General features: G+C 40.7%; 1 protein-coding gene across 1 annotated transcript in view; it reads left to right on the top strand.

The window, feature by feature from the left end:
• Positions 1–25,469, top strand: part of LOC124802968 (dipeptidase 1-like) — a 309,953-nt gene that overhangs the window by 153,773 nt on the left and 130,711 nt on the right. The window contains exon 7 of the mRNA XM_047264059.1: positions 4,059–4,235. Coding sequence (XP_047120015.1) covers positions 4,059–4,235 — 177 coding nt within the window. The remainder of the gene's footprint in view (positions 1–4,058; positions 4,236–25,469) is intronic.

The raw sequence follows: 25,469 nt of genomic DNA on the forward strand, positions 1-25,469 counted from the left end.
CACTAAAGTAGCAGCAGCCACTTAATATTTCTCTCACCACTAAATAATATGCTCGTTATAAATGTTCCACACTCACATTTCATAGACTCCTTTGTCCCCTCTGCCCCCGCCCCTTTTTCCGCCTGTCGCACAGTAGTCTGTACCATGAAATGAAATGATCGTGTGTCAATGATGGCACAGAGGCCCAGACCGGGAAAGTTCGGCCATAGGGTTACAAGTCTTATTTTAGGTGACGTCACATTGAGCGTCTTGCACGTCGGTGATGATTCGATGATGGTGAGGACAACACAACACACAGTCCACGAGCGGAGAAAATATCCAACACGACCGAGAATCGAACCCGGGCCTGCTGCATATCAGCCAAACACGTTACCACTCAGAAAGCAGTACCATTACTCACTTGGACAACGTATTTGGCTTACATATTCATAACCTTTTAATCCTTGAATATAATGTAATATAAGATTTATTTGTGCAGAACCTCTTTGGGTATTGCATTATGTTAATGTTTTTGTATCGATATATTCGTAAAATGTCCCATATTTTTGAGAAACAATCTTTGTATAGCTGTGAATACTTGACCGAAGTTGTGCGAACTATTTGTTTAGTAGTACGTAATCTGACGATGGCCTAGGAAGCCGAATGCCTGTTCGAAACGAACTGTTAAGTAAATGTTATCATGGGGCATTACTATTGTGTATTCAAGTTTTTAATATGTCTGTGTTCCTCCAAGAATCGACGGAATGTTCCATAAACTTTCGATATTTACTCCGTCTGTTTAATTGCATTTACCGAATTTTTTCTGTAGACTCATTCTTGCCGGCCGCGGTGACCGAGCGGTTCTAGGCGCTTCAGTCCGGAGCAGCGCGACTGGTACTGTCGTAGGTTCGAATCCTGCCTCGGACATGGATGTGTGTGATGTCCTTAGGTTAGTTAGGTTTAAGTAGTTCTAAGTTCTAGGGAACTGATGACCTCAGATGTTAAGTCCCATAGTGGTCAGAGCCATTTGTACCATTTGAACTCATTCTTGATTTCCTCCAATTACCTTGTTTAAGATTATTTTTCGATGTATGTGATGCAATGAATAACATTGTCAGCTGCGGGTCTGTGTATATTACTTACCAAATAGCGATCGGGATCGGTGGTCCACTCCACTGTCATCAAGCTCCTCTGTGGCAAACATAACCAATGGTAATCAACGCCGTAAAAGGATCGCAAACAGCGCCATCCACAAACTTGCTCGTGCGTGGTGCGGCTAGTGCAAGCCGATCAGCCAACCACTAATAGGAAGTACCTTCCATGGTGAGGTAGAACCGGACATCCCCAAAATTGGTCATAGGCCCGTCATTTTTGTTTTCTTTTTTCATCAGCCTTTTGACTGGTTTGATGCCTCCCGCCACGAATTCCTCTCCTGTGCCAAACTCTACATCTCATTGTAGCACTTGCAATCTAGGTTCTCAACTATTTGGTGAATGTATTCCAATCTTTGTCTTTCTCTAAATTTCTTGCTCTCGAGAGCACCCTCTAGTAACCATGGGAGTCATTCCCTGATATCTTAACAGATGTCCTATCATCCTGTCCCTTTTGCTGGTCAGTGTTTTCGACATATTCCTCTCCTCTAAGATTCTGCGCAGAACCCCATAATTCCTTACCACATCAGTCCACCTAATTTTCGACACCACATCTCAAATGCTTCGATTCCCTTCTGTTCCGGTTTTCCCGCTGTCCATGTTTCACTACCTTACAACGCTCGCTCCAGACGTACATTCTGATAAACTTCTTCCTCAAATTAGGGCCTGCGATTGATACTAGTAGACTTCTCTTGGCCAGGAAAGCTCTTTCTGCCAGTGCTAGTCTGCTTCTGATATTCTCCTTCCACCGCCCGTTATTGATTTTTTACGGTCACTTTCTTTTATTTCCATCATTGCTCCTTCGATGAATAGACTCAACAACAGGAGTAAAAGGCTACATCCTTATCTTACACCCATTTTAATCCGAGCACTTCGTTCTTGGTCTTCCACACTTATTATTCGCTCTGGCTCTAGTGCATGTTGTGTAAACATCTTGCATCATATTACATTGTCGAACGCTTTTTCCAGGTCGACAAAACCTATGAACGTGTCTTGATTTTTCTTTAGTCTTGCTTCCATTATCAACCGCAACGTCAGAATTACCTCTCTGGTGCCTTTACCTTTCATAAAGCCAAACTAATCGTCACCTAACACATCCTCAGTTTTCTTTTCCATTCTTCTGTATGTTATTCTTGTCACAAACTTGGATGCATGAGCTGTTAAGCTGATTGTGCAATAATTCCCGCACCTGTCAGCAGTTGTAGTCTTCGAAATTGTGGGGACAGTATTTTTCAGAAGGCCAGATTGTATGTGGTCCAACCCATGCATTCTACACACCAACGTGATTAGTCCTTTAGTTGGCACTTGCCCCAGTGACTTAAGAAATTCTGATTGAATGTTATCTAACAGCCTTATTTAATCCTAACTCCTCCAAAGCTCTCTTACATTCTGATGCTGATACTGGATCCCCTGTTTCTTCTTCTGTCACATGGGACAAGTCTTCCCCCTCAAGAAGCTTCCACCCATCTGCTCTCTCCTCTGCGATAGTCTGTTAGTCTGACTTCGGAATCTCTGTCTAGCCATGATATAATCTAAGTGAAATCTTCCGCTATCATTCGGTCTTTTCCAAGTATACCTCCTCCTCTTGTGATTCTTCAACAGAATATTCGCTATAACTAGCTGGAATTTATTACAGAACTCAATTAGTCTTTCTCTTCTCTCATTCCTTGTCCCACGCCCATACTCTCTAGTAACCTTTTCTTCTGCAACTTCCCCTACAACTGCATTCCAGTCCCCCATGGCTATTAGATTTTCATCTCGCTTTACGTACTGTATTAGCCTTTCAATGTTATCATATATTTCCTCAATCACTTCATCTTCAGCTTGCGTCGTCAGCATATATATCTGAACTATCGTTGTCGACGTTGGTTTGCTGTCTGTTCTGATAAGAGCAACACTATCACAGTATTGTTCACCTTAACACACTCTTTGTCCTACCTTTCTATTCATAGCGAATCCTACACCCATTGTACTATTTTCTTGCGCTGTTGGTATTACTAACCTATAACCATCTGACAATAAATCCTTGTCTTCTTTCAATTTTACTTCATTGACCCCTACTATATCTACGAGTAGATGGAGCCTTTGCATTTCCTTTTTCAGTTTTCCTAGCTTTCCTACCATGTTAGAGCCTCTGACATTCCACGCCCCGCCTCGTAGAACGTTATCGTGCCTTTACTTATTCAAACTTTTCTCAAGGCCACCTCCCCCTTGGCAGTCCCCTCCTGGAGATCCGAATGGAAGACTATTCCGGAATCTTTTGCCAATGGAGAGATCATCATCACACTTTTTCAATTACGGGCCACGTGTCGTATGGATACACGTAATGTGACTTTAACGCAGTGGTTTCCATTGCCTTCTGCGTCCTCATGCCGTTGACCCTTGCTGATTCTTCCGCCTTTAGGGCAGTTTCCCACCTCGAAGACAAGAGAGTGCCCTGAATCTCTGTCCGTCCGCTCCTCCACCCTCTTTGACAATAAAATGGCTCTGAGCACTATGGGACTTAACATCTGTGGTCATCAGTCCCCTAGAACTTAGAACTACTTAAACCTAACTAACCTAAGGACAGCACACAACACCCAGCCATCACGAGGCAGAGAAAATCCCTGACCCCGCCGGGAATCGAACCCGGGAACCCGGGCGTGGGAAGCGAGAACGCTACCGCACGACCACGAGATGCGGGCCCTCTTTGACAAGTTCGTTTCCAGAATGAGAGTAAAGAAAACTTATTTTGCACTGAGCCAACCAGTTGCAAACTGCAACTTGCTCGTCAGTTTAGTTCATTCATTGATCACCTACAACTAGCGCAATTGTCGTCATACTTTTGTCCTTTCTAATGAAAACGGTTCAGTAACAAAGTGGGCCTTCCTAGTGTAAGCTACCGATCTGGTCTGCAGCCAAAATGTCAATACAATGTTATTTTTCTAGACGGTGGTGCGGGAACTGAATCGTCTGGGCATCATGGTGGACCTGGCGCACGTGTCGCACCAGACGATGATCGACGCCATCAACGCTTCCGTTGCTCCCGTCATCTTCTCCCACTCGTCGGCGTACGCCATCTGCCAACACCACAGGAATGTGCGCGACGACGTGCTCAAGATGGTGGTGAGTAGACTGTCCTGCTCTACAGCCAAACTTTCTACCCGCCCTCTCTTTTAAAAACGATTCTAATTTATCAAACCTCTCCATTTACACTCGAGAGCAACCGTATTCGAGACGTCTAATAGAGGAATGTAGTATCCCTTTTCGGTATGGTGGCAGACGGCGAGGCGTTGCGTTGTAGACTTCGCCTGGAATCATCTAGAATGTTAGAATGTTAATAGTCCATCAACCGTCGTCCACCGAGATATGGGCAAACTCTTCCGAGCCTTTTCATATCTGTGTAATGATGTAAGAGTTATAACAGTCAAAATGGAAAAATAGAAGTACGGTAGCCAACAACAAGAGACTGCCCAAGATCTGTGATGGGAGAGGGTGAAGCAGCTTGCTTTAGTTGTGCGGTGAACGACAAATAGTTTTCAGATATCAGGACAAATGGTTCTGGGCACACTTCCAGCTAGTGAGATGAGTTACATGTTCCGCCTAGCTTGAAACTGACACTGAATTGATATCTCTGAGGTAAGGCATGATTCGTATTCGGTACCCCCCCCCCCCCCTCCAAACCGGTCACGCACTCCTTCCTCACTGAGTAAGTCCTCAAAGCCCTATATGAAACTAATTTTAGCGTATTGGATAAAAAAAGTGTAGTAAATATTTTTAACTGAAAATTCATAAAATGTTTCTAAGAAATCTCTTCCTCGTGACACTGATCCTTTCAATAAAAAACACGTGTACATCTGGCAGCAGTAGAAGTAACATATTATTTAATTAAATATTTAGATAAATATCGTGTATTTTTTTCTAGGAAAGTGTAAATTTAAGGCACTATATGGAATGCCTAGGATATACGTAAAATGCCTACAACTTCTTGGAAAAATGTTTAGTTTAATAAATATTAATTCAATGCTTTTCCTAGGAAATGCATAAAATGTGTAAGTATTTTATAAACTGCGAAATGGACACAGAAAAAGTATAAAATTACAATGAAATTACATGTTCAAACTAGAAACTTATATTCGTGGAAGTATGTACCGTCTATGCAAACTAATTGAAGGCAAATTATTTACTGCCATACGCGTTTCTCTTATTCATTTCGGAAGCATCATCAGTGCCCTGTAATACACGTTCCCTATTATACAAAGAATAAAAATACTGTGTGGTGGATATAATATGCTGCTATATTACATTTTGTCGTGTCTTTCACTTGTTTTTTAGGTTAAAACCAACTTTTCTGGCACAAAGTTCGTAATGTGAACTTATCGTTCGGTGTTAGTTACCATTTTCAGCCCTGTTAACTCATTTGTGTGGTCCTCGAGATGTATTCGTTAGTTTCCATACTCCAGACGGCCGATTTGTGGCGTTCTTTCACCCGCATTTGTCGCAGACGGTATATACCTATAAGAATTTAAAGAAACTACGGAAAAGACGAAAAACAGAAAAAAGACGATATAAATTTATGTATTTGATGAAAGTTAAATTGAAACACGAAAATTTCCACTATTGGGTAATGTCTGAAAATTGGCTTGATTTGTCCTGAAGTGTTTTAACAGTTTTTTCACAGTTACTAGCATGTAATAAAAAATTGGAAAAGCAGTGTTTCGGAATTTTTACAAATAGAATAAACATTACTGACTCCAAGATCTCAGTTTTTATACACCTGTACTTAGAAAGTTACTCTTCGCTATCTGAAACTCTATATAAAATATTTTCTTCATTGCATTTGCACGATCATCAACAACAAAATTTTCGCAATTTTCGCGTGCGGCATCCCACCGTTTACTGTGCGGAGATGCCTAGTGTCCCAGGTCCCCCTCCCCCCACACCCACACACACAAGGAAAAATCCCTGATAGTACATGGAATCGAACTCGGCTTCTCATCATGGCTGTCAGGTACGCTGACCACTCAGCTACCCAGATGGATATCAGTTAAGTTCAGCGTAGTAAGACACACTGCAGCCGTGTGTCTCCGAGATGTCATAGTCTACAACAATGGGGAGGTTGGAAAAATATAATGACGACTTTCCCAGAACTGCCTTTCCGAGGCGCACTCATTGGGCGCGAATGGCACGGTAAGCTATGCCGATCCCCGGGTATTGTCTACATTTCGGAAGTCCCCCCGCAGTCTAGTGCAGCGAGAGAGCAGCGGACACCCGTCTGTGCGGCGGCAACTGCGGCCAGGTTAAAACAGCGCCAGCCCCGCAGCGTTGTCTCCCACGGATTCAAAGCCCAGCCGCTAATTGACGTTAACCACCCACGTGACGCGCTGCAGCGACCAGCCCTACGCTCTGCCGACTGTTTCCTTTAACTGTAGGGGTGCATACCGCGGCCTCCATTTGTTAGCGGTAGGTTAGATTAACAAGCGATTCTTTCGCGAAACGCTATTCGGGAAATTCGTAGAGCCAAGATTTGAGGCTGACTGCGCAACGATTCTGATTCTGCCAACGTACATTTCGCTTAAAGGCCATGAAGATAAGGTATGAGAAATTAGGGATCGTACGGAAGCATAAGCACAGTCCTTTTACCTCGCTCTATCTGCGCGTGGCGTGAAACATATTTAGTACAAGGTACTCTCTGCCGTACACCGTTCGGTGGCTAGAGGGGTATTCACATAGATGTAGATGTAGCAGATATAAATATCAACTCACGCCATATTATTTTAGCACTATCGTTATCGTCGTCTTAAAGCTATGAATTATACATTTTTACTGCATTTGGCCTCTAGTTTCCCAACTACTTAGCCAGTTATTTATACATTGTGTAAGAATCCTGTTTATTGGCAGCACTATAGACTGTGTTAATATCGCTGACAGCGCTCTGCGCCCTCGGGAAGAGATTCTGTGGCTGGACGGACTGGCAGTTAGCGAGTGGATATGGAACTGTAGGGACATGATATTCTTAGTGGAGACTCTGTGTTGGTAGGACATGCGTTGTATAGTGAGATGAAATGACATGTTTATAAGAAAATACTGAAGGAAATGTAGGAGGATGGATGGTTAATAATGTTTGGGCAGTGGAATTATTGACAACTATATAATTTTTGGAACTGGATGTCACATGAATATGGTAAAATTTTCTAAATACATTGTTTGCTCTTCAACAAAATCTTTCTTTCGCTAACCATATGCGTCCTAGTAATTGGAGTCTATAGTGGTCAGAATCTTTATATTTAACTGGCTATTGTTGCTACTTGCTGTAATTGCTTTAGTTCGTGTTACGAAGATTTTCTCTGAGGTAAGTAACTTCTGAAAAAGACTGGGGTTTCCACTATCGAGATTCATTATTGAAATGAGTTTAGGCAATTAACAGAGCTGGAGGTAGTTTCATATTTCTGTAATTTCATTTTTTTTATTGGTTTTATTTTAGGATTTCTTGGAATTCAGTGCCATTCTTTTGCGCTAATTATTGGAAGTCATGTTGTCAATATATAGCAGTCAGATTGTGTTGGGCTTCTACATTGTGGGTAATAAATGCGTAGGTTAAGTTTGAGTTGTCTTTGTCAGGGAAAGTTCTGTAGGACGTATTTAGTAAAGAAAATAGTTAAAGAGGTAGTTTCAATTGTTTTTCAGTAAACCAAAGTTATATAAAATTTGCTATTTTTTTATTTTTTCAAATCCCACCTTATACAAAATACAGTTTATTTCTTTTTTATTTGCCAAGCATGTTTTGACATCTGTGTGAAAGTTTTTGCGGTTCGATCTTTTTCTGTAATATACAATACAAATATCATCCTCGGTTAGGCCTAAACACCATTACACGTGCATTTCGTTTGATTTATTTAGATTGCTGACCTGAAAATTATATTATTAGTGGAAATTGATTTTTACAGGTCGGCCGTTTTGTGGCCCTTTTCGTCATTTGGCAGCATATCATCTGCAATGCAGTCATGAATAAATTTGTTTATTTCTTTAAAATACTGTATTTGTGGATACTGGTTATGAATGTTACTGTATTTATGTTTTCCACCTTGTCCATCTCTGGTGGCTGTCTCTTCCTGATACTTTTGTGAACACTGTTTTCGCACCGTTGATGTATATTTCGCTCTCACGACCTTTCCCTTCACAAAACGAGATTTGAGCAAACACATCTAGATACTCACCGAGAAGCGCTTGTGTTTGCTAAAATTCATCTCAAGAAAAAATAGAGGTGCAAGCGAAATATAGAAAGAAAAGTATGAAAAAAAGGGTATGTGAGGTTTGAAGAATTCATTGTGGCCTTGAAATAATTACATGGACAGTTTTCTAAACGTTCTGAGGGCGCTGTCAATCGTACATATGTTTTTCAACTGTTTCCGAGACCATTAGCCATTTCAGTCGGAACGTCCCTGTGCAATCCGGATGGTACTGATTATTCTACACTGTAATCCCAGTTTTAAATCCTGTTACGTTAAACCTATCAAGGACGTCTACATTTTTTGCCCAGGTAGAGTTTGCACATCTCCATAATGAAGTTAAAAATGTGCTGCAATATTTTGATCAGCATATTTGTGTAAAAGATAATTTTGCTTTTACGAAACTGAAGAAAATCTGTGAAACTGTCTGCATCTGCCCGTATGCCAACAGTTTGTACCAGATAAAATTATATTATGTCTTCAGTGCGACAGAAATAATTAAATAATATTGAAAATCTATTTCGTTTGTGATCTCTGTTGTTGAGAAATACAAACTGTGCAAGCAAGTCATACTCAGTGTGAGTGCACTACCAACTATAAATAACACTCTCGTAATTTCCCCTTCCCCCTCCACCCACTCAGACAGCCTGGCGTGGCAGTGAGTGAACTGTGCATCCAGGGTGAGCACTACGGCCCGTGAGTCACGGCAAGGCTCGCGAGCCGTATTCTTGCTCCCCCTGGAGAACAGGAAGTGATCTGTGAATGAAGCCACAGCTTTCTTGCAAGTAGAACTTAATATCGTCTTAATGGGACGAAATCGACAGATGTGAAGGGCTGTTACAGCTTACAGTGTCTAAACGGTGTACTGGATGATGTCAAAATTCTTCAAGCAGTATCTGGTCGTTTCTGCTATCTGCTGTCCTGTCTGGAACGTCGGAAGACTGTGGTGAAATGAAGGAAAACACAAACGTAAATAAATGTAACGAACTAAACATAAATAGGCGAAAAGACTCATGCTACTGACGATAAAATTTCCGTAAAATGCATAGGAATAGCTTCTGCAGGAACCTAAAATGTAAAGATCGCATAAAACAAACAGCAGGAAAAGAAAATGCCGGACTGAGGTACATAGGGAGACTCTTAAGGAAATAATTGTTCTAACCATACTTGAGTATTGCTCATCAGTCTGAAACCCACACGAAACTGGATTTATAGATGATATAGGTAAGATCCAATGAAGCTCACATGCATCTCATCACTGGATCATTTAGCAAGGGCGAGAAAATTAAGTAGACGGTGGCAAATGGAAGGTGCCAGATGCAACAAAGGGGCACCGTGCATCACGGAGAGGTGTATAGTTGAAATACTGACAGCATATGTTCCAGGAAGAGGAGTCAGGTAACATATTACTTTCTCCAATATACGTCTCGTGAAATGGTCTCGACGAAAAAATCAGAGATATTAGTGCTCTTAAGAAGGCGTGGACTGTCGGCCTTAGCTTTTACCAGTTGTCCATGGAAGAGGAAGAGGGGAAAAAGAGATAGTGGTATCAAAAGTACCCTTCACCACACACCGTTACGTATCTTGTGGGTGCAGATGTAGATACAGATGAAGAGCTTAACACTCAAGCGGCAATGAAGTCATTATAAACGAAGCACAAGATTGGATTTAGGAAGGATTCTTTCTCAAAGGAACCATCTCATCATTAATCGAAAATTAGAACTATCATTGGCACCCTGAAGTTGGTTTTTCCCGAAAAGTACTTGCCTGTGGTCTTCCGACCTCTAACACTTCCTTTGATGTTTCATCTCAGTTCCCCAAGTGACTCTCATCTATAACCAACACTTCCTCAAATTTCTTACCCCATCCGGTTAGCTTTTATTTCCTACTCCTTCGCTTTCTTTGGATGAATTTCTTGCACAATGAAAGCCCCTTACTATTGATACTTTAAACATCAGTAACGCCTTGAAAAATTATGTAAAAGTTCTACTAACATGACAAAAATACAAATTTTTCTATTCAATTTCGTCCATACTTTGTAAATTCAGGAATAAGTAAACTATACCGACCCAGATTTCCTTATGAAGAGGTCAGACAGTGCACTTGTTAAATATTGCAACTCAGAATGAAAGTGTATCTATTGTATTAATCATTAATTATCGGTGGATATGACGTGTGAAAGTAACGCCAAAACAGAAGCATGCGAGGGGATTACCAGCAGATAAATCTCCAACTGCTAAACAATGCGCTCAGACTTTCCTGCGACTGTCAACGGTGGATTGTCCAGTAGCCACTCTTAAAGGTTACGAAAACCTGCAAAGATGTCATGAAAACGTACACAAGTTTCCAAAGGCGATTCTTTGACCCCACACAACATTTGATTTAACACCGAGCGATTTCCAGGACTATAAGGAATATTGTCCAGAAAACTGGATGGGCATTCAGGCGGTCATTCGTTGATTCATTCTTCGTATTAAACAAAATGAAACAAGCAGAACTAAAAGGAATGTATAACGGTGTAAGCTATTCCACAATCTAAAAGAACCATGACTTTTTGATACGTCAAGGGTGCGTTTAACTTTAACTACATGTTTAAAGCTATTTCTGATAATACCTACTAAATCGAAACCGCCCGTAGTAAATTAACAGGTAGGTGGCTACATCGAAAAAAGCGATACAGCCTCACTTATATTAAACGAATGCCAGTTATTTCCGCGACTACACTTTGAACCCAAAACAAGAAGGCCAAGGCCAAGTATTTATGACAATTATCTTTGTGTTATTTCTTGCAACCGATTAAATCACGGTTCAGCTACAACTAAAACTAGTATTTATTATGAACTGCAAATACCATTAAGAACTAAATGTACAAGATATTGGCGAAAGAATTTCGAGGAAGCCTCTCCAAGATGTACAGTTATCTGCTTTAGCCAATCTTTTTACTACTCGCTCGTACAGAATAAATACTTTATTTATTTTAGGTCGACTGCCACACAAGATAAGTCCATATAACAAGAAAGAGTGAAAATATGTAAAATATAAACCAACGCAAATAGAGGTACAAACAATGCGGAACTGAGTTTCCTGGTTCATTTATCTACTCCACTTTTAACTCATGATCCACTTTATAACGATATGTTTACGTAATGTGTATACATAAACATACAGTTATAAATGTCCCCGTTCGTAGCCGCTAATTATAACAATATGTTTACTTTTGTGCTGTAACATATAGCTATAATCAGCGGTGGAAACATATTTGCGAACGCCGACCGTGTGCGGTTGTTTCTTGTTGGATCGTCTGATCAGTCGGAAGTTGCATTGCGGAAGAGAGTAAATGCCTATTCAAAATATAATTATTTTTGGATAGCTCAACATGAATTTCCTAAGGGACCGTAGTTTATCATGCATTTACCAATAGAACATGGCGCGGAGAAAATATTTCGCCGCATACAACTTCCGTCCGATTTCGACGAAAGTATTCGTGACTGTGAACTCTCTATTTGGCAGAAACATAAAGACAAATAACTTCATGAAGGAGTGAGACATAGAGTCTATATTAAATAAATAGTCCATACACCAGTTCCATTTAAATCTGAATTTATGGCAATTAATAGTGAACTTACACTGCAACGAAGGATTTAACATGGATGCCGTTTTGACTGGCACTTCTCGTAATGAAAACAATTCCTTTGACGTTTTCACATACACGTCGCACAATAAATCTACTGCTAGGCACTTTTAGTATTACACATTTACTTTACACTAGAACAATATTATTTTTAACAATAATAATACGGCGGCAAGACATGCGCGTCCGACACTCGTTACAGGAGACAAGAGAAGAATGAGTAGCTGTTCATCGAGAATATCTCGTACATCAAAAAAAAAAAAAAAATGTGTAAAAAAGTGTTCTTCTTCTGTCCGTTTTTCGCGCCGCGGTTTTCAAAGTCAATAACTCACAGCATCTCTGACGGCGCTTCGACAATAAACAAGTTACGTCACAGGTCGTTCACCTTTTACATTCTCGCAACATTATTTGCTAACTGTAGCTGTTGCCGAGCGACTGCTCGATTAGTGAATGATTTAAAATGATAAGGCAATCACATAATGTTACAACTTCAACCGCCGATAAACGGTACAGTCGGTGCTGTACACAGTTTCTGACTGTTAATGTCAACTAGCATGTTGTTTCTAGGTGTGGTAAATCGCGCAATATGAATCTTTCTGAGATTATGAGGTCAACTGTTTGTTCTAGAGGAGTCGTTGAACTGTTATGTATCATCTAAGTTTACTTGGTAATATTGAATTAGATTCCGTGATTGGTGTGCTACAATTGAAAACAAACATTACAGTTTTCAAAGCGTGCTTGAATTGTTGGAAGAACAACAGGAATGGGCCGGGTATCAATCCTTGTGGGACCTCAAATTTTACGTTCCTCGAATGAGTTCAGTTTTATTTCAGTGATAATGCGAAGCCCTTCTTTGTGATGTGAACGAAAGACCCCATACTTACAAGCTGGATGTCATTAAAGCCATTAAGTTAAAATTTCCCGAGTAGCTCGCTGGATGGGAGAACAACAACAACGAATGATGGGGCGGTTATGTGATTTACAAGGAAAGCTAAGAATATGTGTACAGTATAATAAATTTAGTCAGGGCGTCTGTCACTGGATATCATGATAGGTCGTGGACGCCTCAAAAAAAAAAACATAAATAAATAAATCAGCTTCTAACTGTTGCATCACACTTTTATTGAATAACCATATATTAGGCTTACAACTGATGTCCGATTTGTATCAGGATTAACTTTTATCAGGGAGTGAAGGGTCTAGTTTCTCATTACTCTTCGTAACCTGTGAAATAACGTAACTCATGCTACCTTCGCAGTGCTGAATTTCTGGGTGTAGTGTCGTCAGGGCCGCTCTTGGAGCCAGCGGCTACGTCAGGGCACGTTTGCCACTCTGCAAACCTCCTGCTGCCTGTGATACTATTCTGTGTTCCAATTTTTCATTGAATTCAGTGCTACTGTTCATTTTTCATTTAATTTACGAGAGTTGTTCGGAAAGTAAGGAAGGATTGGTGGCGAAATGGAAACAACAGTGAAAATCAAAACTATTTTCTTTGCACATTTAGCTACTCCTTCCAGGTACTTCTCTACATAGTCGCCGCTCAGGCGTATACATTTGACGGAGCGTTATACCAAATTTCCAACACCATCGTCATAGAAGGCAGCCACCTTTGCCTTCCGATAATTCTCTATGCTGGTCTACAGTGTGTAGCCTGTGCCCAAGTGTTGTGTTCGTACCCAGCATTTCATGTGAACAGAGATGATACTCAGGACGAGCCAATTACGGCTGTGTTGTGGATGAAAAGGCTGCAGGAGCGTCTTCACTGCCTTTGCAGAGTGTGGCTGAGAATTGCCATGAAGAAGGAAGTGCGTGGCAGTTGTGTTAGGTGGGCTACATTCATTAAGGCGAAGCCTCTCAGCGGGCCCTCCTACTTGGCGGGAGACATTGTTGTTCTAGGCCCCTTTATTGTTCTAGGCCCCTTTACTCCCTCACAGTGCGCTCACAACCGAAAACAACGTCTTGATGTGATCGACGGGCATACTAGAGACACTGCCCAAAACGTCTGTGAAAAGTCTCATCGGATATTCACAGTGGTTTCCATTTCGCAACCGATCGTTCCTCACTTTTCGAATAGCCCTCGCATTTATTTAGCCTGATCTGATTAGGGACATATGGCCATCTCCGCCATTGGGCCATAGTTTCACACATACAGTATCTTTTTTTATATCATAGTTACCTAAGAAATGACAATTTTAATATGACAACTAGTATTAAAATAAATTAGGTGGCTGAAGTGGCAGTGTGAGTAAATTATACTCACTATGAAAAAGTGGTTGGGAAAGGAGTGAGACAGGGCTGTAGCCTCTCCCCGAAGTTATTCAATCTGTATATTGAGCAAGCAGTAAAGGAAACAAAAGAAAAATTTGGAGTAGGTATTAAAATTCATGGAGAAGAAGTAAAAACTTTGAGGTTCGCCGATGTCATTGTAATTCTGTCAGAGACAGCAAAGGTCTTGGAAGAGCAGTTGAACGGAATGGACAGTGTCTTGAAAGGAGGATAGAAGATGAACATCAACAAAAGCAAAACGAGGATAATGGAATGTAGTCTAATTAAATCGGGTGATGCTGAGGGAATTAGATTAGGAACTGAGACACTTAAAGTAGTAAAGGAGTTTTGCTCTTTAGGCAGTAAAATAACTGATGATGGTCGAAGTAGAGAGGATATAAAATGTAGACTGGCAATGGCAAGGAAATCGCTTCTGAAGAAGAGAAATTTGTTAACATCGAGTATAGATTTAAGTGTCAGGAAGTTGTTTCTGAAAGTATTTGTATGGAGTGTAGCCATGTATGGAAGTGAAACATGGACGATAACTAGTTTGGACAAGAAGAGAATAGAAGCTTTCGAAATGTGGTGCTACAGAAGAATGCTGAAGATAAGGTGGGTAGACCACGTAAATAATGAGGAGGTATCGAATAGGATTGGGGAGAAGAGAAGTTTGTGGCACAACTTGACTAGAAGAAGGGATCGGTTAGTAGGACACGTTTTGAGGCATCAAGGGATCACAAATTTAGCATTGGAGGGCAGCGTGGAGGGTAAAACTCGTAGAGGGGAACCAAGGGATGAATACATTAAGCAGATTCAGAAGGATGTAGGTTGCAGTAAGTACTGGGAGATGAAGAAGTTTGCACAGGATAGAGTAGCATGGAGAGCTGCATCAAACCAGTCTCAGGACTGAAGACCACAACAACAACAACAGTGAAAAAGTGAAGATAATACCGGCAGTAACTACATTATTGCAGCTGCTGCTACTAACAGTGAACATAGTAATTATAAAAATAATGACAATAGTGACTATAAAGATACTTGCAGACACAAGGAGAGCACAAAATAGATGTTTCCCGATGTAACAAGCTCTGCAGAAGCGAAATTTAAGGAGACTGCATCGTCTAAGAATAGCCGGAAATGAGAAAGACTAAGTTGGAAAGAGTAATCTACAAGGGTAACGAGTGCGTACAGGGACAGCGGTATTCTTTGTTTCTTTAGTAAATATGTCACTGACTGAAGCTGGAGATGTTATTCAGTTCTCTAATATAATGCGGGAGTTTATTTCAAAGTCAGGGTTCCTGCTATTGAGAAGGACTTCGAGAAAGTGGTTGAACTATGGAGCGGAACGGAAAGGATTTTGCTCCGATGGGAACGGGTGTTTCTCCCACGTTGTTCAGAAAAGAGAATTAAAGTCGAGGAGATATATGAGGAACAGTGTTCACTGATAAGGCAGTAGACAAGACAGAGGGTACAAAAATCTCTGTCTTGTCTGCACGCAGCCAGGACAGCTCAGCATATGATAGTGAAATGTGATCAAAGAATCGAACATCCCAGATATAACGAACACAGGCATTAATAACCAATTCCAAGCGCTGTGAGCTTCCCTGAGAAAGGCCTTTCAGGATAACATCGCCGTAATCAATAAGTGTCCATATACGTTTCTTTTCCAGTTCAAGATGATGATGATTATTAGCGTTTTAGGGCGCACAACAGCGAGGTTATCAGAGCCCGTTTTCCAGTTCAAGATGGAAGAGCTCCTTATATTTTTCTAGAGCGTGGAGAGACGCTGGTGCCATTTGTAAATTGGAGTTACGGGTTCAGTCCAATTTAAATTTTAACTTTTGCTGAAGGAGAAAAGTTGATATTTGTCCCATTTATGAACGGAAGGTTAGAAGTTATGCTCGATAGTCATAAAAGATTCTGATGTGAATTATTTCTCTGAGCCCTCTGGCTCCAATTTACGGTTTGGCAATGTTATTTCTTGTCTGTTTCATGGTACGCGGTGTTTGGCCAGTTGAAGGTCACTACCGGTCTTTTGCTGCGATTCTAATACAGGCAGCATTCAGGATACACCCAGACATTACGTGCTACAGACATAATGTTCTAAAGATTCATGAAATATCCCAAACAGCTACAGGATGTAATTTACTGCGGTGAGATAGTAAACCATACAGTACCTCCCTCTCGTAAGTTTTCTCGTAACGCGAATCACAGTTCTTGAGTCATGAAAATTCTGAAGAATTCCTGTTTTTACACATAATAGCCTTGAAACAAATAAGGATTGTCCTGGTATAAATCTTGGCCTTCACAATGAAGAAGGAAGGAGGAGATTAGTGTTTAACGTCCCGTCGACAACGAGGTCATTAAAGACGGAGCACAAGCTCGGATTAGTGAAGGATTGGGAAGTAAATCGGCCGTGCACTTTCAAAGGAACCATCCCGGTATTTGCCACAAACGATTTAGGGAAATCCGGAAAACCTAAATCAGGATGGCCGGAGACGGGTTTGAACCGTCGTCCTCCTCCCGCTTGCGAATCCAGTGTGCTAACCACTGCGCCACATCGCTTGGTGAATAAGCAAGGAAGGTAAGGGTTTATCGACCCGTAGACGACAAGGCAGCTTCGATCGGACACGGATTGGGAGTGTACTCACAGGTATCCTGTTTCTTTCATACCATCCCGCAATTCGTCTTCAAGCGTTTCTGAGCAGATCATATGCGTTATCATGTACACAGTATCTGAACATGATTAGTTTTGTGTTTGGTTAAGTTGTCAAGGGTGGAAAGCCCACAGATTGGCTCTCTACCAATTACATTTTTTTGGATGTCAATCTAATATTCATTACAGAAATATTGCCAATATATCATGTGTTTATTTTGTAAACAAACTTCACGCTTTTTTCAAATACAACACGGCTAACATATTGCCAAACTAAAATTCCTACGAAGCATTATCTGGCAGACGCCAACAGAAAATCCAAATCCATTCAGCAGAGAGTTCAGCACTAACTGTTCTGTTTCAAGCAGTTCTATGAAAATGTCGATTTACGTCATCATTTAAGAACCAAAAGGCGTTTTAGTCTTCAGGAGTCAGTCTGTTGTCGATTTTATACATGCAATCGATCTGTTCCGTCCCACAGTAAGCAGATCACAGCGTGAAACGTATAAGCTAACCAATTTAAAACAGTAGGCACACCTGCTGAAATAGAGCCCAGGTGCCAGTTTACCAGTAGTCTCGTGAACAATGACAGGAAGTTACAAGCCGTTCACACTAAAAGACTTGACCTGCCTGTATTACTCGCCGATAGCGTCGTCTCCATAGAACTCGAAAATAAAAAAGCATTTTGCCCGCCAATTTTGAGTTGGGAGGTTATTTCTCATCACTTCACATCGACAGTCAAGTTCCCGAGTAACTCCTTTTTTATACCAGATTTTCTACTGATCCTTCTTACGTTTTGAGTTCACGAAACAACCACTAAACTTTACACACGGCAAATAGATCATTTTCCTGGAATCAAATAACAGTAACGATCTGCGATGCCGTGTCGCTGCGTGTCAACTATCACCAACTGTTTCCATTACGCATACTAGGGGCATTCAACACATAATGCAATTTTTTTTTTCTCTGCCAATTTCTTCACATGCCTTCATGGCACCCTTGATTGCAATAACCTCTTCTTCTTCTTTATTAACTATCCTCACATTCCCATTTCTAAAATCTAAGTACTCTTGCTGGTTTGCTAACCACTCTACACCAAATATCAAAGGCAATGCCAGTCCAGGCACAACCAGTGCTGAAACATCGTAAGTCTTCACATTAAACTTTACTCTAATCAGGATTTGCTCCTTTACATTTTTTTACCTTTTGTACCAATAGCACCCACAATGGACAAACCGTTTACAGGAAAATTTGGTATTTCTCTACCTATGCTGTGTTCAACCTTTGTGACATTACATTAACTGGACTTCCTGAATCTAGAAGGATGTCATATTTTACACTGAAAATTTCTCCCTCTATTATTGGTTGCACAGCTTCCTCCAGAACATCAGCATCTTCCTTTAGCAAGTCATTTGAGACTTCATCCCCTTGTTCCAATTTTCGTATGGTTAGCACTCTCGACTCTCTATTTTTATCAGCCACGAAATCCTCTTCAAGCGTTACTGCACAATGCCTGTACAAAGCTCTACCAGGTGGCTTCCCTTTCCTTGTACTCCTAACACTCCTTACACACTTATCCCAAAGCTGCACATTTGCACACCTTTCTGTAAGTCTCTTGTCACTCTGATAGCTCTCATCATCTTCTTGGCTTAACATCGACATTGTCATTGGAGATCCCATATCAGAATGCATTTTCATACCTTCACTCTTATTAGTATAGTTAGTGTTCTCAACATCACCTGTGACCTCATACACACTATAATCCTTTTGATCTACTAAGAGACGTACACAGTCACCATCTTCACACCAATCATACCTCCCTTCCTCTAACACATATCCGCTAATGTGACTGGGTTGACAGTCTACTCATGTTACCAGAACAATGTTCATTTGCAGCACACAACACTTTTGTAGTTCTGTCTTCCTCATAACTAACAATTTCATCAAAATCCTCATGCTTATTCTCTCCTGCACATATTCCTCTATCTCTTCTCGTGTTTCTAGCGTCATACTATTGCTCCCTATGTAGCTGACCATCATACACTTTAACAAACTCTGCCATGCATGATTCTCTACCTGTTAATCCATCACTACTTAGAACATCATCACCTTTTAACTGTTGCAGATCTTTTCCTTGGCAATAAGTCTCCTCTGCGTCTCCATTTTGAAAATTAGTGACCTGTACATAATTTACATGTGCCATCCTACATATTACTCCACTACCTGTTGCATTATCTGCCATTCTTCGTTGATGTTTAACTACCTGTTACATTACATCCTCTTTGCGCTTAACTTCAGTTCTCCTTACTCTATCACTGTCTAGTCTATTGTTCTCAACTGTTGGTCAAGGCTGTGGTCCTGTTTCTGGGATTCCTAACCGGACCTCATCAGGAATCGCACCTACTTCTCCTCTGGCTCAGTGTGTTAACTGAACCCTTTTCTCTGATACCTATCATTGTAGAATGCAGCACCACCACCTCTACCTCTGTAGTCACTATGTCTTCCTCTGAATCCGTGACCATGTGATCCTCGATCATTATTGTACCATCACTAACCATCATATCTTCTGTCATTTACTGGTTTGCCCCTGTTGGCTGCATTAAGAATTCTTGGCTGTCTCTGTTCAGATTCCATCTCATGATTTCTTTCTTCCAAGTTGTCTAGTAGAGATGATGTTTTACTACTGACGACGCCTTTGGCACTATTGTTTTATGTATCTCCACTGCAGGATGTGATTTTAGTGTATTTTTGCTTCTGATGAAGGTATATTTAGATATACCGAAACCGTGGTCAAGGATTTCAATAAATCTTTATCCTGCAAGTGTTTGGCTGTTATCATTTACTGTGAACAAGTTTTTATCATATAGTTTTTGAAAAAACTTCTTTAAACCTCTATCACGTTCATAACTATACTTTCTATGCTGACAGTGTTCATTTAGAACCTCATTCTGTTTCCTTGCTGTCCAATATTCATTTAGGAACGCCTTCTTAAAACTTTCATATGTCTCACATTCTCGTCCAACGCTTAATCCCCATGTACCTGCTTCTGCTTCCATATATGACACCACAAATCACGTGCGTGCCAATTCCCATTGGTACTGAATTTTTGGAAGTCTCCATAAGATTTTGCACCCATACAAAATTGTTGTTAGTTACAACAGTATCACACACTAGTGCGCTAACCTTGGCTTCCACCTGTTCCCCTACCTCTGTCTTCATGGTTCCTGTATCAGCACTCACAATATTTACTAGCTTCACATATTGCTTTTGTTCCAACTCCAACTGTGAAACATTTTCATCTGGCTTTTTCACAAAGTTCATCTGCTTGTTTGCCTCCTTCTTAACATCAGTCATCTGATTAGAAATCTTCTTATGCCATTGCTCTGTTTCTTCCCTTTGTATATTGGTACTTACCGATTCTGCATCCATCCAACTTCTGCATCCTCCTCTGCCTTACGTATTTCATCTCTAAATTAATCTGTCACTTGATTCAGATTTTCATCTTTCTTCTGGAGTTTATCATCAAATCTTTTAATTGTGCATTGAAATTTTCTCGGAACCTTTTGATCTCCTCTACCAGGAAGCCTTGAGTTTTATTACTCTGTTCCATCTATTTCTTAATCTGCTCATTGGATGCCTTAAGTTGCTTAATCTGCTTATTAGTTTGTTTATTAGATGCCTCAGTTTTCTTAATAGGCACCAAAAGCTCTTGCAATAGGCCATACAAGTTTAAATTTTGAACTTGATATCCTTCTTTAGCTGCATTCCAATCTGAAAAACGATCTGCACTAGAATTCCCTGCAACATCTACCATGTTAGCATCAGCAAAACTACAATCAAGTGATGCCTCATTCTTTGATATCTCATTTTCACTATACAGTGATGCTGGTAAACCAGAGTCATTTAACACCCCATCATTTACCACTTCTGTCTTTATCTTCCCTATATCTACTTCCTCAGGTTCAGATTTAAGTGACGTCATGGTATCAGAATCACTTGACATGTCATTGTCATGTACTTTCAGCTTTATCCCCTTTACGTTATCCTTCTGATATTCCTCATTAAACATCCTTGAGATACCATCCATACTGACTCTATTTCTCTCGCTACTTCTATAAAATAAATTGGTACTTTTCGTAACTCTAATTTATCTGACAGAGCCTATTCAAACATAAAATAATAACACAACTCAATAGCACTTATGTTGGCAATGCTGAAACTTAAAACCAAATTCTTTAACAAATAGTAAATGTACAGTAGCAGCGTAATCAGTCCTTGAAACGTTAGCGTGTTAAGCAATTATATTATAAGCAATCAAATTCAGATCTATTTGGGCGCAACCACAGCTATAAATAATTTTCCTTACGGGAAATAAACGATTTACATACAACAATTCAGTCGAATTCAGTCATATCCTTTTTACTGAGTACGCTACTGTTGTTAATTTCGTTACGTAAGCATCGCGACACTTAGGCATGCTATATTGTGTGTCTGCTGCGTGTTGCTGTAGTGCTGTCAGCGCTGCTGCTATTCCGCGCGGACAGGATGACGCTAAGCAGTGCGGCGCGCGACGGTCCGTTGTCTCGATCTCCACGCCTTATTGCAAGACTACGCCGAACTGCTATGATCTCCGATGCTTAGTTCCGCCGTGAACGGAGATGAGGCGCTGCAGTAACTTGCGATATTCCGTTGTCTCTGCGTCAACTCTCCCGTAGCGCCGCACCGCGAACGACGATTGAATTACACACCTTCGGTTATTTGCGTGAGTGGTGGGGTTACACACGGCCCATGTTGCTCTGCTGTCTTGACGTCAGCTCTTCAGTGGCGCCGCAGTACGACCGATAACTGAACGGCTGCACATTCACTTGTCAACATCCAGCTTCAGTCGGTGGTGTGGATATAGTACGGTTCACGACGCTCAGTTGTTCACACGTCAGCTCACTGTGGTACTGCTGTATGCAGTATTACCAACTGCCACGATTGTCACTTGTTGGAAGTTCATTGCCACTTCTCTGACTCACGTTCTTTGCACCGCACTGCCGTAATACTATCTTATGATGGTATCACTGCGCGTTCCCGTTTTTGTTCGTCACAGACAAAAACACTTATGACACCACTACTAATTGAATATTAAATTACTTTTCAGTTACTGCGATCGACACTCCTATCCGAAGATTGTAAGTCCTAAAATGCAATGTAAGTGAATGGGAGATGGTGGGGTTACTGTTCCGTCTGTGTTTGCTAATTGTACCCACTCACCTAGTAAATCCAATCGTCATTCGCTTCTTCCCTTGCAGTCTAGGAGCAGCAATTTGAGTATTGCTGTAATATATGATAACTAACAAGGGGAATAAAGGAGTGCCAATGACCGAAATTTATGTTTCAGCCTAGTATAATCAACTGATGTATTCTTTAACACTTGCACTAAACAGGGCTGCACTGTTACACAGTTCACAAAATAACAAATATGTTGATACACTGATATATACAGTAACACTACACCACAATACATCATCCCACAGTGCAATCCAGATGCGGCTTTCGTGGCAATATAGGTAATCCAAGTTTCATTTACCGGCGTGGATGAGATGCTCGCGGGCATCTAACCATATTCTCGCGATTGTTCTCCTGGTTTTTGACTTCGCGAACCGCAGATTACGTCTCGTGAGGTACACGAATGCTTACACAGCATCAAACACTTATAGTCACAAAATTTTACTTGTTCTCTTAGCCTGATTCCTTAACATCTTCATACCAAGCACACAGTTAAACACCTCCACATGACTCCTTCGCTCATTCTGGCGCGAAAAAAAACAAAGAAGCGACCATAGCGATGTTATCATAATCCATATCAGAGCTATCATGCTTACACTCCCAGCAAGTATGAGGGCCTGTTGTGAGATTTCGCCTGATGCCATGCAGCCCACATAACATAGCTTTCATGCGTTTTCTGCATGACATTTCTCAGCCGCACTCTGTACGGGCAATGAAGATGCTCCTGCAGCGTTTTCGACAGGAAGTGTTTGATCATCCACAATAGAGTCCATAATTGACTCATCCTGAGATTCATCTCTGCTCACATGAACCGCTGGCTACGAAGACAACATTCTGGCATAGACAACGAGTTGTAGACCAGCGTAGAGAATTGGCAGGAAGCACAGACGACTGCCTTCTATGACGAGGGTATTGGAAAGTTGGTAAAACGCTACGACAAACGTGTAAATCGGAGCGGCGACTGTGTAGAGAAGTAGCTGGAAGGTGTAGCTAACTGTTGCGAATAAAACATTTTCGATTTTCACAGTGGTTTCCATTTGGCGACAGATAGGACCATACTTTCCGAATAGTCCTCGTTCATCCATCCTGGGAATATATAATCTCGACGATTTTTAAATGTCGACAATGATACTGGAAAAATATCAGTCCAGGAATTCCAACATTTTCGAGAATGTTTTGACTAAGTTTGAAGTCTTATAACAATTGACGAAACAAACGTATTTTTGTATGAAATAATTGCAAATTAACATTTTTTATTTTTTCATTTAGTTTTATTGCGAAGCTTGCTTCTTGCCAAATTTTACGATTCTAGGTCAACGAGAAGTACCGTAAGGGTTTTAATGACTGAGCTTCTGAGTATCAAAATACGTGACATAAATGGCACTATCTTCTGATTCCACTGACTTAAAAGCTTAACATTTTTACGTCAGCACGGCACCATAGACCTTATTAGGTGCCATAAATTTCAACTTCATACGTCTACCCTTCCCTGAGAAATAGGGCGGTAGAACGGACACACAGCAAATGACAAAAAATTATGTTCGTGTCATATAATTAAAAATTAGCAGATTTAGGACTTGTCCCTTTACTTGTACTGTGAGTGCTACTTAGCTGATTTCATAACTCTAGACCAAAGAAAATTATCCTATACGTTTTGATAAGTGAGTTTGCAAGATGTGACATAGGTGGCCGTATCTTTTGATTATCTTGACTTACAAGCCTACATTTATTACACTAGCAAGAAAACATAGAATTTAGTACGTGATATAAATTTCATTTTAATAAGTCTGCCTCTACTGAGAAAAAGTGTCTTAACAGACGGACGAACAGACAGTTGGATAACAAGTGACAATAAGAAATTGTGTGACATTGTTACAAAGTAACAATTTGCGGTTTTTTACCTTTACGTATACTGTGAAACCTTGCTTTTCGCCAAATTTCATGATTGTAGACCAATGGTAAGTACCGTACAGGCTTTGGTGAGTGAGTCTGCGAGTTTCATAATGTGTGACATAAATGACCATATCTTTTGACTCTGTTGATTCTGAAGCTTTAATTTTTATACCGCCATTGTACCGTGGATTTAAATATGTGGTATACATTTCAGCTTGATACATCTACCGGTCCCTGAGGAAAAGAGGTGTTTGCAGTCTCACGGACAGACACACCGACGGACAACAAAGTCATCCTGTAAGCGTTCCGCTTTTATTGACAGAAACGAAACCTTAAAAAGCTGTCATATTTGACAATGTGATTAAACTAAACGCAGCCAGAAGGGTATAAGGGGTCTTCCCCATGGGGAAGGGAGGAGGACGAGTAGTAGTTTTAACTTCCTCAGGGAGTACCGACTCTTGCTAATAATAGCATAAATATGACTATCATTCGATATATCTGACACTGGCCAAGTACCATATGAGTCTCAACCAGGCACTTCGTAGATAAAGGGCACTGCATAGGAAGAAAGGATTGTAGAAGCAATTAAAAATGTGTTCGTAAACGAGACTTCCCAGTAATGAGCAGCAAATAAATGGATTTTTCTGTCTTATCAGTGCGGATGAATATTCACACTGTTTGTAACAATGGAGACTCTAAGACTTGCCTAAGGCATGGAACGAAGTTCTTCTCATAAATATGTGGACTTGAGTTGGTGGTTATAATAGTTGGCTCTTCCGGCAAGGGGAAGGGGTTGCTCAGGTATGTCCATAAGGTATGAGGCAATGTGTGACCTGCAGTCAGGAGAGAACTGCGTGTGCCGAACGAGCAGTGGGTTGACACCAAGGATAGAAACACATTTTCCTTGATTCATTATTAGCAAAAAGTGCTATTTAAACTGTTAAAAGGGCTTAAGCATATGCTACTGCGTAATGGCTGCACGGGTTTTAGCCTTTGGTCAGATGAACAAACCACCGATAAATTAAAAGAGATTTTGGAATGTGCCACAAGTTGAGTGTTTAAAGTAGGACCCCTAGTGGATCTATATCCTGAATGTAAATACATTAGTCTCTGTCACCAATACACACTCTAAGACAAAAAAAAAAGAGTCAACATGAATGAATCATCCGAATGAGACGGAAATCGGTAGTTGTGATGAACATAAACAGACAAACACTTTACGAAAATTTGAAAAAAATTGGATAATTTTCCCAAAACAAAGAGTTTCATAAACTGAGCAAGTCAGTAATGCATTGGTCTATCTCTAGCCCTTATGGAGGCAGTGATTCGGGTTGATATTAGTTGACAGAGTTATTGGATATCCTCCTGGATGATATCGTGCCAACTTCTATCCAACTGGTGCGTTAGATCAT

This window comes from Schistocerca piceifrons, chromosome 6 (genome assembly GCF_021461385.2).
Source record: "Schistocerca piceifrons isolate TAMUIC-IGC-003096 chromosome 6, iqSchPice1.1, whole genome shotgun sequence".
Taxonomy (NCBI): domain Eukaryota; kingdom Metazoa; phylum Arthropoda; class Insecta; order Orthoptera; family Acrididae; genus Schistocerca; species Schistocerca piceifrons.